General features: G+C 43.1%; 2 protein-coding genes across 3 annotated transcripts; both read left to right on the top strand.

Moving 5' to 3' along the window:
• Positions 1 to 1,926: 1,926 nt before the first annotated feature.
• On the top strand, positions 1,927 to 6,737 carry LOC115672872 (probable inactive leucine-rich repeat receptor-like protein kinase At3g03770). Its single transcript, XM_030594855.2, has 7 exons — positions 1,927 to 3,782; positions 3,934 to 4,067; positions 4,497 to 4,737; positions 4,905 to 5,116; positions 5,217 to 5,242; positions 5,605 to 5,716; positions 6,119 to 6,737. The coding sequence occupies exons 1-7, from the start codon at positions 2,429 to 2,431 to the stop codon at positions 6,347 to 6,349; spliced, it is 2,310 nt and encodes a 769-aa protein (XP_030450715.2). The 5' UTR covers positions 1,927 to 2,428; the 3' UTR covers positions 6,350 to 6,737.
• Positions 6,738 to 8,834: 2,097 nt separating this feature from the next.
• LOC115672870 (uncharacterized) lies at positions 8,835 to 15,977 on the top strand. Of its 2 annotated transcripts, none has more exons than XM_056313846.1 (9): positions 8,835 to 9,095; positions 9,735 to 10,529; positions 10,994 to 12,171; positions 12,646 to 12,934; positions 13,104 to 13,319; positions 13,959 to 14,132; positions 14,714 to 14,905; positions 14,992 to 15,152; positions 15,399 to 15,685. In XM_056313846.1, the coding sequence occupies exons 2-9, from the start codon at positions 9,816 to 9,818 to the stop codon at positions 15,547 to 15,549; spliced, it is 3,075 nt and encodes a 1,024-aa protein (XP_056169821.1). In that variant the 5' UTR covers positions 8,835 to 9,095; positions 9,735 to 9,815; the 3' UTR covers positions 15,550 to 15,685. The 2 variants fall into 2 exon arrangements, with proteins under 2 accessions (XP_056169821.1, XP_056169820.1); XM_056313845.1 differs by having other exon boundaries at positions 8,837 to 9,095; positions 14,992 to 15,105; positions 15,399 to 15,977.
• The last annotated feature ends 758 nt before the right edge of the window (positions 15,978 to 16,735 follow it).

Genomic DNA, 16,735 nt, shown 5'->3' with positions numbered 1-16,735 from the left:
CCCGAGCACCACTCGCGGGATAACGCCACGTGGTCTCGCCATTCGAAACAGGCTGGCTGCATGCATGGGCTAGCGGGACCCCACCCACCCCTCCCAACAGTCAGGTTGGAGTTTCGAAAAATCCAAGGGGGGGCAAAAGATGAGTCAGCAATCCCCAACTCGGAAATCTAGGGTTTGCTCAATCATTTCCCTCGAATTTGGTTATAATTGGTAACTTTTGATTTAGATCTTGATACAAAATGATTGTACATATCCGCATTTTGTCCCGCCATTTCCACTCAATCTTACTGTGGTAGAATCGATATGAATTCGGACAAATACTAGAAATTCGCTTCGGCTGCTTCGCGCGCGTAATGAATATGGTGAGATCTAATTTGAGTCGAGCTCGCTTGTGATTTCATGCAAAAAGAGAGGTGTCAGATCATCTCAAATGAGAAAGAAGGTAAGTCATCTACCGAAAAGAAGAAGAATTGTATTTCAAGCTAAAGAAAGAAGAATGCAGTCGCTCTTTCTAGCCCGTTTGCTTTCGATTAAAAAAAAAAGCAACCTTCTGTACTCTCCCAACAAAAACAGGAGACTGTCGTTTAATTTTGAAAAATTTATAAAAAGTCATTTTTTGAGACCATATGCCGTGTTGTGAAATTTTTGAAATATGATCGTTAAAGGCCATGCGTGGTAAGAATTGAACACTGAACTTTAGCTTCGTTGACAAAAAAATCTTTTTTTTGAGGCATCTTGTTCACTCGAACTTTCTAGATAAGGACGAATTGAGGAAGAGCCCTGATACGAAGGCTATGGCAAAGCAACTATTAATCTTTCCATTTATATAGGACGAGATCAAACCATGGACGTGACCATTAACTTTTCTCCATTCGCGTCATCGGGAACAAAACCAAAAAAAGCACCTAAATAATTTCGTAAAAACCCATCAGCTTTTATCGAGACGAGTGTAATCAACATCTTCTTACGAATCGAACATACGTTAATTAAGCATGTTTGGAAAAAGAAAAAAAAATCTCTAGAGTCGCTCCTTAAACAAAACTCGTGGTGATCAAGCTCTACTCCTATCATCTCGACAAGTTACGTGCTCCAAAAATTGGATTTTTTCCACCAAGAAGTTCAGGATTATTAAAGCATCGACCGAGTGACCGGACAAGGCAGCAGCATGCGTTCAAAGCCGGTCCAACTTTCCATCAATTCAAAAATTGGTGCAGGGGACACCACGTGATGGCAGTCCCGTAAATAGCATCAGAATCCGCGGGCATTTCATCGGCCCACCAACAGCTAGAGCCCCCAAAAAAAAAAGGACAATAAAAAAAACGAAAATCCAAACAGAATAAGGCCAGAAAAATGCCTGCAAAATCTCAAGCCACAGTCGCAGAGTGTCCCCAAACCAACTCGCTACTCCCACTCACCGAGTCGCAGCGAGCGAGCGATCGGGACTCTGGCTCTTTCTTCTTCCCATTCCTCCTCGCCGTCTGTCTGACTCTCTCGTCGTCCTCATCTCCACCTCGACATTTCCTTTTGTCTCTTCTGAAGACCCGACCCCGACCTCCATTACTCCCCCTCCTCTGCCTCCTCCTCCAACTGAGCAAAAAGCTGCAGCAATCGCACTACCTTCCCCTGCTGCGTCTCTCTCTCTCCGCCACCGCTCGGCTGACACACTCCAACTACCTCCATTATTGTCGCACCGTCTCATGTTTGATGTTTCGGCCCCCGCATTCAATGAAGGGAAGGGAAGATCGTACAGTGTTCGGTTCCATTACGAGCTCTGACGGCTATCTGATTCCTCTCTTCCCGAGGCTCTCTGTCTCCTCTTCTTCTCTCTCGCTCCCCAAGCAGTTATTAGCCATTCCTCCTCCTCCTCTCTTCCTTTCGTAGTGGCCCTGTCTCTCGCTTTCCCCCTTTTTTCCGTTCGTTTTTTTGTGTCCGTGTTTCCACTCGAAGTTTGTCCTGAGACATTCCTTCGGGCAATTATTACCGACCAGCAAAGCATTTCGGCCATTTCCTCCGACGACTATATATTCTCATTCCCTTTCAGTTCTTATGTTAGAATTCGTCGAGTCAGGCTTCGAGCTTTAGCTTCTCTTGTGTTTTTTCCCCCGGAAAACGGCCGCCGGGGAAATTTTTTCCGGCATTTCGCGGCGTTTTCTCGGAATCCGGCCTACTTTTTCTCTCTCCCGCGCGTTGTCCAGATTTTTTTTCCCCCTGAATTCTGGGATACGAGGGGGATTCGGAGTTCTTGCTGTCCTCTCTCGAGCATGTTCATCCTTCACTGGTGGAGTTGATTCCGCCTTTCCTCAGTTACAGGACCCGACCTGCTTCGTCTCCGGCGACTTCAACTTCTTCTTCTTCTTCTTCTTCCTCCTCCGTCTTCTCGGCGAAAGCGAGGCTCCCGAGAGACTGGAGCCCCGCATTTCTCCCGAAAATGGCCGATGTTTCCTGCTTCCTGTTGCTTTTTCTTTCGGGAGTCATGCTGATTCCGACCACGCACCAGCTGCAGACGTACCAATCCCAGGTCCTGCTTCAACTAAGGAAACACTTGGAGTACCCACCGTGCTTGGACATCTGGGTAAATTACTCTGGAGACGTCTGCAATGCTGCTCCCTCTCCCCAGTTGAGCATCACGTGCCAGGACACCTTCATCACCGAGCTCAGGATCATGGGAGACAAGCGCGTCAAGGTCCGTGACTTCGATGGCCACGCAATTCCCAACCAGACTCTGTCGGAGACCTTCTCTGTCGATTCCTTCGTGACCACGCTGACCAGACTGACCAGCTTGCAAGTGCTCAGCCTGGTCTCCCTGGGCATTTGGGGACCACTTCCTGATAAAATCCACCGGCTGTCTTCGCTCGAGCTCTTGGATTTGAGCTCAAATTACTTGTTCGGCCCGATCCCGAGTCAGATATCGAGGCTGGCGAGCCTCCAATTTCTGACTCTGGATGGGAATTACTTCGATGGTAGTGTTCCCGATGGTTTGGACTCCATGTCCAATTTGACTGTCTTGAGTCTCAAGAACAACCGGCTCAGCGGTCCGTTTCCATCTTCCATTTCGAGGATAGAGACGCTCAGTACTGTCGCTCTGTCAAAGAACGAGATGTCTGGTAAGTTGCCTGATATGGGTGCCTTGAGCAGCCTTCACCTGCTGGACTTGATAGACAATCATTTCGATTCCGACCCGCCTAATTTGCCAAGAGGGTTGGTCACTGTGCTTCTGAGTAGGAATTCTTTCTCTGGTGATATTCCTGAGCAATACGGTGAGTTGGATCAGCTCCAACACCTTGATTTGTCCTTCAATTTTCTGACCGGAATGCCTCCGCAAGCCCTGTTCTCTCTGCCGAACATCAGTTATTTGGATTTGTCCTCGAACATGCTCAGCGGTTCGCTCCCGGGAAATCTACATTGCGGAAGTAAGTTGGGCTTCGTAGACATATCTAACAATAAGTTCATCGGCGAGCTTCCTTCATGCCTGGGTGCTACTTCGGCCAAGCCCGTGGTTAAGTTTAGCGGGAACTGTTTGTCCGTTGATGTCAAACATCAGCACAGCGAGGCTTACTGCAAGACACCTGTTGCGAGGAGGAAGCATTTTCTCGGAGGAGAATTAGGAGTTTTGATAGCCATCATCGTTGGCGCTGCTCTCGTCATTGTGCTTTTGGCGCTTGGACTTCTTGTTTTCTGTAGAAAAGTTCGTTCTAGACGAACATTTGAGCAACATGATTTGCCAAAGATTGTACAAGAAAATGCTCCTGCTGGGCTGTCTGCTGAATTCCTGGCTAGCGCCAGTAAGTGATTGCCGAATTATGGTCTTGTGGTTTCATCACCCTAATGTTTGTTTACATTTGAGCATGTCGTGTTTATTCTTGTTCAGTGAGATGCTGCTGAGGCATTGATTCAGAATCAAACTAATCTATGTATGTCTTCTGTTCTTTGGAGGGTTGATATCCGAGGCAGCAAAGATAGGGACACGGAGCGCACCTTCATATCGACTGTTTTCGTTGGAAGAGTTGAAGGAAGCAACGAATGACTTTGCTCCATCAAATTTGATGGGTGAAGGCTCTGTTGGGAAGGTAACTCGCAAATAAGATTTTCTTGGAGATCTCATAACCTAGCTTGACGATAACTGTTTGCTTTAACTATTCTGTGATGGCTACTCGTCATGGGAAACTCAGAAGTAATTTACTTGAGATAGCAATCTCTGAAGTAAAGTAAATCTCGAGATTGTGATCTCCTAACTGCCGGTTTTCCTTACTCTCTTGCAAAATAAGGTATTCTTGAAGGGTGTAATTAAAAAGATCACTAAATACAGGCTTTGCTTTACTTTTTATAGGATTCACCCTTCACGAGCTGCGATCACTCTATTAAAGCTTGCAATGGTCTTTGAATTTGCTTCTCTCTATTGACATGCTAAGTTCCAACCTCAAATGTCTAAAATTACCAAGTAAAGAAATCATATAGAGAGACCATAAGACCTGATCGTGACTTGTTATTCCTTTCAGCTTTACAAAGGAAGGCTCGAGAATGGAGCCTATGTTGCCATTCGGTCCATAGTTTCGCTGAAGAAACATTCAGTGCAGAATCTCCGGGTACGGCTCGACTTGCTTTCTAAGCTCCATCATCCACATCTGGTCGGACTTTTGGGCCATTGTGCTGATGGTCAAGGACAAGATGAGTCCAGTACTAAGGTCTTTCTCATATACGAATACGTGGTCAATGGAAATTACCGTACCCACTTAACAGGTCAGAATCCTACTGGTGCCGTATAGGAGAGATTTCACAAGTGTGATACAATCACTGTGTTTGAGAATGCCGCCTTCTTTGTTATAAGGATAGTTTATAGGAATCCTCAAATTGTTCAAAACCCATGTTCTATGTCTTCAACATCTTCATGTACATGTTGTATGCAGAGAATTCTCTGGAGAAGGTTCTCAATTGGTCAGATAGATTGGCCATACTCATTGGTGTTGCCAAGGCCGTGCATTTTCTTCATACTGGGGTCATTCCCGGTTGCTTCAACAATAGGTTGAAAACAAATAATATATTGCTTGATGAGCATCAGATTGCCAAGCTAAGTGACTATGGAATGTCCATCCTCATTGATGATTTCGAAAAGTTGGAGGTAAGTTTCTTCAGTATTACTTCTTGGTACTCTCATATATAAGCTGCAGCTATTTTTTAGTACGGGTTTGTTCCTGATGCATTTTTTTGCTTATTTATAGGCAAAGGGAGAAGGACTCAAAACAGGGTATGGAACTTCATTTCTGAAAATCTCGCTAGATCGTGTAATTGCATCATTAAATGAACGTACATAGTACATGCATGTTCAAATGAGTATTGGTCCGAGGACAATATTTAGCTGTCTGAATCACCCATTCCTTGAGATACTATTACGGATTTCATGCACTGAGCTTGAGTCTTGTGGAGATACAACTGGAGCTAGCAACATGTGAGGTGTATATTGATAGAATCATTGCAGATAACTGGTGGCACCAAGATACCCAATCATTACCTGTTATTTTCAGATTTCTCCTCATCGGTTCAAGTCTATTTGCTTCGAATTCTATGGATGTACTAGTAATGCTCGATCTCGACTCTTACTTCTTGCAGTCAGAAGACGAACATGGAGGATGATGTGTACAATTTCGGATTCATATTACTCGAGTCACTTGTTGGGACCATAGTTACCGGGAAAGGAGAGACATTTCTGCTGAATGAAATGGTAAGCCCAAACAAATCAAATGTCTAGTCGGTTACTCAATGCAGATGAGACTCACACGATCCTTTTTTTGAGCTTCAGCCTTTTGTTCTTATTACTTGTCTGTCTAGAAAAGTTACTCAGATCTATACTATCATTTTACTATTCAAAAAGTTTTATAAAGGTTAAACTTATGCTAGGGAGTTCATTTGCTTGGAAGCTTTTGACGGGGCTTAAAACTGGCAGTCTCAAGATGGTCTTTATCCTAAATACAGATATTCCTTTGTCTAACGTTAATGTATTCTACCTAAAGAGCGCATGAAAACGTTTTAAATGATAACAACAGCTACATGCCGAAAGATCTTTTCGTTCCTCATCCTAGCAGTCCTGCCGCTACGTAAATTTAATACCCATTTCATCGTGCAGGCATCTTTTGGTAGTCAGGACGGACGGAGACGGATCGTGGATCCAATAGTCTTAACGACATGCTCGCAAGAGTCGCTGTCCATCGCGGTATCCATCACGAACAAATGCATATCTCTCGACCCCTCGGATCGCCCCTCCTTCGAGGACGTCCTCTGGAACTTACAGTATGCGGCCCAAGTCCAGGCGGCGTATGACACCGACCAAAAATCCGACGCTACCTCTCAGTCTTGAGGAAGGGCCCCGCATTTTCAGGGACCGAGCTCTCCTGTAAATAGTCGGCGGTTACGCAGGTTTAAATCTGTTCCTTCTTTTGATTTCTCCATACGGGCAGGAGCACAAAGCAGACTCCGGCACATTTGCCCATTTGAATCCGGAATCCGTCTGCCCGGCAAGCACCGGCATAAGGTTTAAGTTTGGCCCGTGATATGCTCAGTCGGATTGTTCTCAATCTGGATGGTACAACGAAGTGTTAACCTGGAAATGGCTGTAATGTACAGGAGCATTCATCAACTCCAGCACGGTGCCGACATTTCTTCAATTTTGCGCTTTACTAGGTTTAGGTGGTCCACTCATCGCCACTCCCCTGAAAAATAAAGTTTTTTGTCCAAGCATTTTGATAGATTCTCCATCGTCCGTGGTTGGCCGTGAGCTGTTCTACTAAGCTGAAGTCAACATCACCCACGAACCGATTTGTCTTTCTCATCACTCCTATCTCCTTCTGCTCTCGTGAGAAAATTTGTCTTCCTGTGCAGGCTCTGGCAATTCGTGTTCACGTGCTCTATTTGAATTATGAATGGGCGCCAAATAGTATTGCCGGAAAACATTGTTATTCTTTTTTTTCGTGGCATTTGTTTCTGTTAAGTGTATCGAATCATGTCGAGAATTGTCGGCACGTTGACAATTTGCCCAAGAGGGTTGCTACCTTTGGGGGATGACGATTGAATTTTATATAGTATATCGTATATTTCGCGCCAGCAACTTCGCATTCCTCCTCACCACCACCAAGCCGACGCTAGTCAACTCTTTTTTTTTAAAATTTTTTTTTCTCTGGGGCTGTGATCAATCTGGGCGTGGACTTTATATCTATTATTTCCCTAATTAGTCAAGACCAATCAAAATGACATTGTGCTCTGTTTGTTTCGCTAAAAATTAGTGATGATCGATCGTTTACATCATTCACAAAAATGAATTAACGAAAATATATTCGTCTCCTAATTAAATATTTGGACATGAATTATTATCTGCAAGATATTTTTTATTGATTAATTATTTTAAGCGACAAATATAATGTTTTTTAAAAAAATATTTTTTAAATTAATCATTTTTTGCGAAATAAAGGAAGCTTTGGTCTTCGTCACCTCACGTTGAAAATGTCCGACTTTATTCATCACCGTCACGAGTGATACCAAATCATATCTTCGTAACAAGACGTGGGTTAGGTTGCTCTCGCGGGCTCTGTTGCGGTGGGTTATGGGCTCGGTCCGACCCATCGGTACGGAAGAGAATCGTGACCGTCCGCGTGTAGTGCCGATGAACGGTGATTGGGGCCCTCGTCCCTTTTCAGAATTGTGTGTCGGCGAATGACGCCAGCGAGGCTTGACAACGACGCGCCAATGTCCACTATTCCCACCATCTCCTCGGTACCCCACGCGCGTTTGGACTCACGCGCTACTCAGCCGCTGAGCAAACTACTCTGTTGAGTGTTTTGGGTATACGGAAAATGTATTTTATGTGTAGCTCAAATGATTGATGTGTATATGACTATCGCTTTGTTTGTCACTAAAATTTTGAAATTAATCATAGTTTAATTGACTTATTGCATTGTACGTGCTTGATTCCTAATCATTTTGTGTGATCATCACATGTTAGGTACAAAAAAAATCAGTATAATTCGGTTATGTGCAGCTAAACCCAATCGATTTATTATTATTTTGTCAATATTTGTGTTATCGAGGAAAAAATTCCGTCTTAAGATAAGAAAATCTCATTTTGATTTTTTCTCGATTTTCTTTACGTAGATAAAAGAATTGTTTTTTTTTGGTAAGGAAAAGATAAAAGAATTGTTAATATCATGAAAAACCTCAAATTGAGCAAATTACCCAAAATTAATTTTCGGATAACTAAAATTTTTAAATTGGTACACCTGTGACGAATTTACCTAAACTAATTTAAGGGTCACAAAAAATAGCAAATTTGTACACTGGCGACATATTTATCCTTCGTTAGCTTCTGTCAAATTTTTCGTGAAATTGCTGAATTGAATAACATCTGATAACAACTTAATTGACATGACAAGTTCACGTGACAAACCATATCAATTTGGGTTTTTTCCCTGGTATTAACTCGAGATATGAAAAGTGAAAGATTTTTCCTTTTTTAATTACGTATCGAGTGTTGCTCGACATTTTTCTTATCAAGTGGTGGCCGGAACGGGGTAGGGCTCCGACCAGCCTTGTGACCGACGCGCGTGAAGATTCTCGCTGGTCGCTACATTCAAGGGAAAACGCATTTCGCATTTAATTTTTAATTTAGTGAGTGGAAAATCATTTCCGCCCAGGCATCGCTATCAAAACGAACTCAAAACGACGGGATTTCCAATCCGCAGAGCACGTGGAACGACATCGCCTTTTCGCCGTCGAAATCAGCGCCCCTCCCTGGCCAAACCGAGCTTCACTAAAAATTATTAAAAGGAAAAAAATCAAGGCCTTTCCTTTTTTAACTCATGGCTATTCTGCTCTGCTACGGTCTGCAGTTTTCTTCTCTCTCGTATTTTTGTGCGTTTGACTAAAGATTCTCTCCCAGCTTCTTCTTCCTCTTCCTTCTTCTTCTTCACTTTCATTCTCCTCTGAAAGCTCCTCCCGTAAAACGTCAGACATTGCAGGCGGAGGTGTTGCGCGAGCTTGACGGAGCAAACGGCTGGTCCTTGGCGTCTCTCCCCGAGTTCTCCGGCGAGTCTCGGCTGCCGACATTTTGACCGGTGAGGAAGCGTCGTGGGTTGCTGTGGCTGATGATTTGGCGGAGTGTTCGCTTTTTGTCTGATCTCTGTGGTTGGTAAATGGAGGCTTTAACATGTTCGTGTGTGGTTTTTGAGTTGGTTCTTGTAGCACCATTTTGGATTTTTTTTTTCTGTTGATCGTTGTGTTGCTTTGAGCTCTGAGTGGCTGCAAGTTCCGCGTTGCGGTGGTGGTTTTTTTACCTCTGGATCAGTCGGGCTAAACGCAGCGTGTATGCGCGAGTTGTTGGTGCAATGCTCTGTTCAGAATTCTGTAGAGTTTTTTTTTTTTTTACCCAGGGAACCCGCACGGCCGACGGCCGGGAGGTAAACTCTGGGGGCGATACGTGCTAGCCACCACACACACGTACACCGGTTAAGTCATTCTGCGATACCCGAAATTCGAAGACTCAATCTTTGCAAGAGGAAGAGTCCGCGCTCCAGCAGTGCTACCCAGGCAGGCGGGTGGTAGAATTCTGTAGAGTTTCGTAGGTGTTAGAAAGAGAAATTTTTGCTGATTTCGAGCTTGTTGTGTCGCATTTGCACTCGGTGAGCTGAAAAGACGAGCTTTAAAAATTTGTGAAATGCGGAGATAAGGACTCTGGTTTTCTTGCTTCGTGACAGTGAAATTTGAGCAGAGGCCTTTCGCGGCGACTGCGTAAATACTCCTCCGGGTCGCGGGAATAGAGTGGAGTTTTGGCAACGATGGTTCTTGGTCTGAAGGCGAAGGCCAGGAAAAGCGCCTCTGTTAAGCTTCACTATCTAATCCACATTCAGGAGATCAAACCCTGGCCTCCGTCGCAGTCTCTCAAGTCGGTCCGCTCTGCCCTTGTCCAGTGGGAAAACGGGGAAAAGCATAGTGGGTCGACGAGTTCTGTCGTTCCATCTCTGAGCTCTGGCGTCAACGATGGCAAGATCGAATTCAACGAGTCCTTTAGGCTACCGGTGACTCTACTGAGGGATACCTCTGCCAAATCAGGAGACGGCGATGCGTTCCAAAAGAATTGCTTGGAGTTTCACTTGTACGAGCCTCGAAGGGATAGGACTTTGAAAGGCCAGTTGCTTGGTACCGCCTCGGTAGATTTGGCAGACTACGGTGTCATCAAGGATGCCATAAGCATTACTGCTCAAATGAATTGCCATAGGAACTTTAGGAATACGGCTCAACCTGTTCTGTATGTCAATATTCAGCCTGTTGATAAAGGTTCCTTAAGTTTTTCCTCAAAGGAAAGCTTGGAGATGCAATCATCACTGGACAAGAATGGCAGCGAGTCCGTTGCGGCCTTGATGAGAGAAGAATATGCAGCAGAAGCGGAAATGACATCTTTCACTGATGATGATGTTTCATCCCACGCATCAGTGTCGATTCCCTCTTCTCCTTTAAGATCTAATGGCATTCTACCTCCTCAAAATGAACAGGTACTTGTTGTAGCTCCTCTGGTAGTAATTACCAGTGTTTTTCCTTGGATACCTTGAATAATTTTCATGATGATAGGCCATTCATGCTTGTAGGAATCCTAATTATAACATTAGATATTTTTCTTAGAAACTGTACCAGCCTCCTGTAGCATGTATTTAGGAACATATAACAAGTAGCGAAAAGGCACAAGTTTTGTGGTTTTGAGTCTGGACCATTCTCCTCAAAGAATCCAGTTATGTTGGAAGGAAATGGAATGCACCTAAATGTTTTGAAACACCGTCCGATTCTTCACATGATGTGAAACTTGGTGGGCTTGGGGCTTAAAGTGCCTGTTGCATTTATCTCTGGGTTTATGTGCTCTTGTTTGGAGGTATAAGACCTGTCTGGCACTGGGTTGATGGCTTCGAACATCTAACTTAATAGCTTCAACTTTACTAAAAGGACTGTTGGCTTTGAATGGCAGAGCGGATCTGTTGCCATTGACGAGACCATCGTAAGGATTGAGGAGAATCACCTTTTAGCTTCAGATCCAGTGTTGGAGCTCACAAGATCTGATGTTACATCAGAAGTTGCGGTTGCAGAGAACTTGCAACCAGCAGAGAGCTTACTTCCGAGTTCTTCCTGCTCATCATCATTTGACCTTTCTTCCGATCCAGGGTGTTTGGACAACGGCAATGCATCTTCTATTAGCTCGGGGAGGTCTAGTTCAATGGCCTTCCCAAAAGCAGGTGGTCATAGTGCTCATTCTTCGATCTCTTCCTGTGCCATTGACCAAGCAGAGGAAGAGTCCATTATCGCTCTAAGTTACAGCAGTGAAAGTTTGACCCAAGATGCTCTTGGAGAATCTGAATCAGGTGGTGAAACTCTACTAAATGCGAAGGATATTCTGATTACTTCTGCTAGATTAACTCCTTCTGGTGAAAATTTGGACATCATGGATGGTACTGATGCTCAGGTCATTGATGATGACAATAAGAAATGTTTGAAAGTAGGTCAAGATGATGTTGGTAAAAATTCAGCAACAGATGGAATTGGGGGAAATGGGCTGGAAGAAGAGAACGGTACTGTTGGACTTGATTCGGTTGATGGACTTTCAGTTGATGCTGCTAGTGAGCAGAAATTTCTCACAAATGATGAATTTTCTTCCGGGGGAGAAAGCCATGGAATGAAGGGACATGTAATTGACAGATTAAGGCATGCAAAATCTGTCCGTTCGCCTGCAGATATTGCCAAGAGCATTGGAACAGCAAGCGCTCACCCGTTAGCCGGTCCTAATAAGGAAGGTGCTGTTACACCAATTGGAGTCAGAAGCTTCAGAAGTAATGAAAGAAGGGATGCTAAGGTTTATGCTAAGGACACGGGAAGTGCACTTTTGGAAGCTAAAGTTCAGCAATTGGAGCATCGAATCAAAATGCTAGAGGGAGAGTTAATTGAAGCAGCTGCAGTCGAGGTTGCTCTGTTTTCAGTAATTGCGGAGCATGGTTCTTCTATGGCTAAAGTCCATGCTCCGGCTCGGCGGCTTTCTCGATTGTATATTCATGCTTGTAGAGAGCTGTCACATTCAAGAAGAGCTAGTGCAGCTAGAAGTGCTGTTTCAGGTTTAGTGTTGGTTGCAAAAGCATGTGGCAATGATGTGCCAAGGTACACACTATATAGAGTGAGACCTTTCTGGAGATTTTGTTTTCATTAGACATTTCTAACGTTGACCATTATGTTTCCAGAAGTCTAAAAATCTCAAATTCAACATCTGCAATAACTGTTATAGCTTATTTAGATTTTCGATGACAATGCATATTTTTGCCTCTCCAAGTGGGGATCATAGGAGTTTTATTTTTTTTGTTGGTCTGGATGATCATATGAGTTTACTCACATGATGTTTTAGGATATTGAGTTACCTGCAATAGCGGATTGTGAGATTAAATCCTAAGAAAAATTTGGAAGTTATAGAAGAATATAGGTCCTTGCAGAAATTGTTCTACCATGGCTAACTAATAGATCATTGACTGAGCCCATAACAAGCCTATCCATATCACTCACTTTGACAATTACTTCTGAGCTTTATAAATGACAGATGGTCCATATAGGTTGATTTTGCTTCCGATGTGCTGAGTGCAGATTAATGTACTGGTTGTCCAATTCTGTTGTATTAAGAACAATAATCAGTGGGATGACGCAAAAGATGGACCTATCACTTTCCTCATCGACCCAGAGCAGCAAAGATAATGCTGGGAAGCAAAGTGTTGAGATTCCATCGTCGTTAAAATGGAAGTCCTCTTCTCATAGGAATGGAAATGCGAATGGTGGAACAGTGTGTGACTGGGAGGACCACAATACATTTGTATCTGCACTGGAAAGGGTTGAAACTTGGATCTTCTCCCGTGCAATAGAGTCCATATGGTGGCAGGTCTCGCATTTATTTGGTTCCCACTTCTCCCCCTCCCCTCCTACTCATCTCTATTCTTTTCCTGTGTCACGGGCTTTACGATCTTCACAAAGAAGCTTAATTCTTTTCTGTCCTGTATGTTTTTCTTTTCTGTTGTGGGCTGATTTATAGTTCCTTTATCCCTTTCCAGACCTTGACTCCATATATGCAGTCTACTACTATAAAGGCTACCGATATCATGGACTCTAGCTTAAATGAAAGTGGTGAAAGAGTAACTCATGAAGATGTTCGAGGAGACATTTCACTGGACCACTGGAAGAAAGCATTTAGGGATGCTTGTGAAAGACTTTGTCCTGTTCGAGCTGTAGGACATGAATGTGGCTGCTTGCCTATGCTTGCGAGGCTGGTATGAAGTTGTGAACATATGTACTTGCTGCATGGCTCGTGCCATGCGTGTGCTCTTTTCTACTGTTAATGACACATCATTTACAGCAGCATAATATTTTTAAAAGATGATTTGAAGAATACCTTATCTGATGCAATACTTGTGTTATGGCTGCGAACTTGTTTCTGCACATAGTTTCAATTCAGGTTAATGAGTAACTGCCATAAGACGATACGCAACAAACTAAAGCAGCAAAGTGCTCATTCCAAACATTTTGTCCATTCTTTCAGATGATGATGCTTTAATCAATATCGCAACCGAGCTGTAAATGGTCCTTGAACTTGTGCTGCACTTTTTATTCTATATGCAACTGATGATATGATCAATACTTTTCTTTGGCCTTGGTTGCATAATAGTGACCTAGCTTTGGCATGACTCAAAACTATGCATGACATATATGAGATCACTTTCTTAAAAAAAAAAATACTGCTTCGTAATTTATGTTAGCATGACATGAAAACAATGAGGATGCGCTAGTCTGAAAACTTGAGCATCTTGTGATTTGTAATTTGAAAGTTGTATCTACTGTAAAAAACAATTGTGATGTTACTTCTTAGAATTACGACATTAAAATTGTGGTTTTGTTCCCAATTTCTGCAGATTATGGAGCAGTGTGTGGGTAGATTAGATGTGGCCATGTTCAATGCTATTCTTCGTGATTCTGCAAATGGGATCCCAAGTGATCCAATATCTGACCCCATCAGTGATCCCAAGGTTCTACCTATACCAGTAGGGACATCAAGCTTTGGCATTGGTGCACAACTAAAGAACACGGTAGAATTTTCAAAGTTGTGCTAGTTTTTCCCTGTTGTTTTTTGTTTGTTCTCATAATCGGACAGTTCCTATGTCATACAAAAATGTGTTTTTGTGATGCATGAAGTATAGACATAAGATATAACTTCAGGAGTAAGGACCTCTTGAATGTCAATTTTTTTTTCTATAATGAGGAAAGCCCACTTTAGGTAGAGAAGCCTCGACTCATTCAATACCTTATTAGCCCAACAGATTTCAAGTCTATCTCCTTAACCACTCGGACTTATTGACAACGTAAAATAACAATTCTGTCCCTGGACTTGAACCTGGGTCTCTTGGGTTAGAGCCGAGAATCCCATACCAACTAGACTACAACAGATGTTGATTTAGCCATGTTAACAGATTCTCTTTCCTTTCTAAGAAATAATAGTGCATATGAGCAAGGGGTAATCATGCTGTTAATGGACCATTGTGAAGTTTATGGTTTATGTAGTGTATTTCACGAAGCAATCTTTCTATCTTTTGGGGGTGTGTGACAGCTGTTGCCTGACGCGATAACAATCCATTTTTTTCCTGAGGTTCTTTCTTGGTGTGATTTTCAGATTGGGAACTGGTCAAGATGGCTTACTGATTTATTTGGTAGAGATGATACCGATTTACCAGAAGATGAGAGTGAATATGTTGATGACGAGGGGAAAGACAGTTCCTTTAAGTCCTTTCATCTCTTGAGTGCGTTGAGCGATCTTATGATGCTGCCAAAGGACATGCTTTTGAGTAGATCTATCAGGAAAGAGGTTTACCTCTGAAAAAATTACCCTACGATATGCTTTCTGTGGCACCGTGATACTGTAGAGCACTTACTTTCTACACATTTGTTCAGGTATGCCCTATGTTTGCTGCTTCACTGATCAAGAGGGTTCTCGACAATTTTGTCCCAGATGAGTTTTGCCCCGACTCCATTCCAGACGGAGTGCTTGAAGCCTTGGAATCTGAGGTTAGTTCTTTGTCAACCAACACAATGAACTGCATTTCTTTGCATAGGTATGCAAAATTTCTCTTACTGAAGCAGCAGCTTATTTTCACATGTTAGTGGAGTGCTAGGAGATTCAAAATGCATTATACCATCTTCCATACATTTAGATACATTCAGATGTTACATATCCAATTTGCAATAAGGAGGAGAGAGTATTTGGGATAAGTTACTTCCAAACCCCGTTATCCAATAAATAAATTGGAACATCGCAAAGTCTCATAGTGTCAATAACCAGCTTATTGCTTCCAATGCAGGATCATAGTTTGGATGCTGAAGAATCCGTTGCAGACTGTCCATACCTTGCAGCGCCTGCAATATACACGCCGCCTTTGGCATCTACTGTTGGTGGAATTATCGGGGAGGTTGTTGCAGATTCTCAGCTTAGACGATGTGCGTCGTCTGTGATCAGAAAATCATACATTAGCGACGATGAACTCGATGAACTGAATTCGCCCTTAGCTTCAATCTTCATGGACGGTCCTCGGTCTTCTCCTGTTTCGACTAAGCCTAGTTGGACATCGAAGCAAAATTCCAATCAAAACACCACCAGATATGATCTCCTTCGAGAGGTGTGGACAAACTGTGTATAAGTGCGGCCTCTGCGGCTTTCGACACGGGTGACTGATGCCTGAACAAACCACTGCAGTCTGCTTTTGTTCATGCTGTATATATCTTTCGCAATTTTGGTCCCACATTGTGAAATTCGCGAAAATCGACCGGGCGGTTCCCCTGATCATCTGGAGAACTCGCAAAAGGTCGATAATGGGTGCATGGGACTTACTTAAAGAATAATCTGCTTGTGTTCAATGAAGCGGAGCTCATCATTCTTAATATTCTTTTGACCCAGGAATCCGTTTGTGCAGAATCCTCGCCTTTGACGTCACCAAGAACAAATAATCTCGCCCGTTTGCCCGGATATACAGCTTGCATTTTACGAAGTTAGTAGTGTATTTCATGATCTTCCAACATCAAAATGACCTTTGTAGTTTCGATTGAAGATGAAGAGTCAAAGAACTTTTTTTCCCCTTAAACCAGCAGAACAGGAACAACGGAAACAGCAGCAGAATAAATTTAAAAAATATGTGTAAGCTCATTAGAAGAGGGATGGGCACAAGGTGAGCCAGGAAGGGGATGGGGATCGCCACATCGCGTTCCCCGTCCCTGCAGCTCGCCCCGCAAGGGATGGTTTTTCTCTTGCGAGGCACCACATCGTATTGTCCGATAAGTATTGGCCGTTTTTTTCCTTACTATAATCTAATAACATGATTATATTAACAAGAAATGACCTCAAGGGTGGGTTTGAAAAAAAAGTGAACTCATGGATTGGTTTATAAAAGCCAAACAAGCTGCAGATTTCACAAAATAGTCAATGTTTTTGACAATGTGAATATGGAGTACATGAAAAACAATATAGTCCTGTTGCTTGCTTAGAGAACTTTCAGTGTGTCCCTCCAATACATCTTTTGTTATCGCTGATGTGATAATTTCACGTGGAAGTGATGTCCCTATCCTACTTGTAAATCCTAAGCTGCGCTGCGCAATTTTTAATACTTTGGTTACAGGGGACTCTGCATCTGCATCTGTAACTCCG

Source organism: Syzygium oleosum, unplaced genomic scaffold, assembly GCF_021117445.2.
Source record: "Syzygium oleosum isolate NSW1041296 unplaced genomic scaffold, Sole_v2.1 Sole_v2.08, whole genome shotgun sequence".
Taxonomy (NCBI): Eukaryota; Viridiplantae; Streptophyta; class Magnoliopsida; order Myrtales; family Myrtaceae; genus Syzygium; species Syzygium oleosum.
Note: the sequence above shows the minus strand (reverse complement) of the source record. Positions and strands in the feature narration are given on the sequence as shown.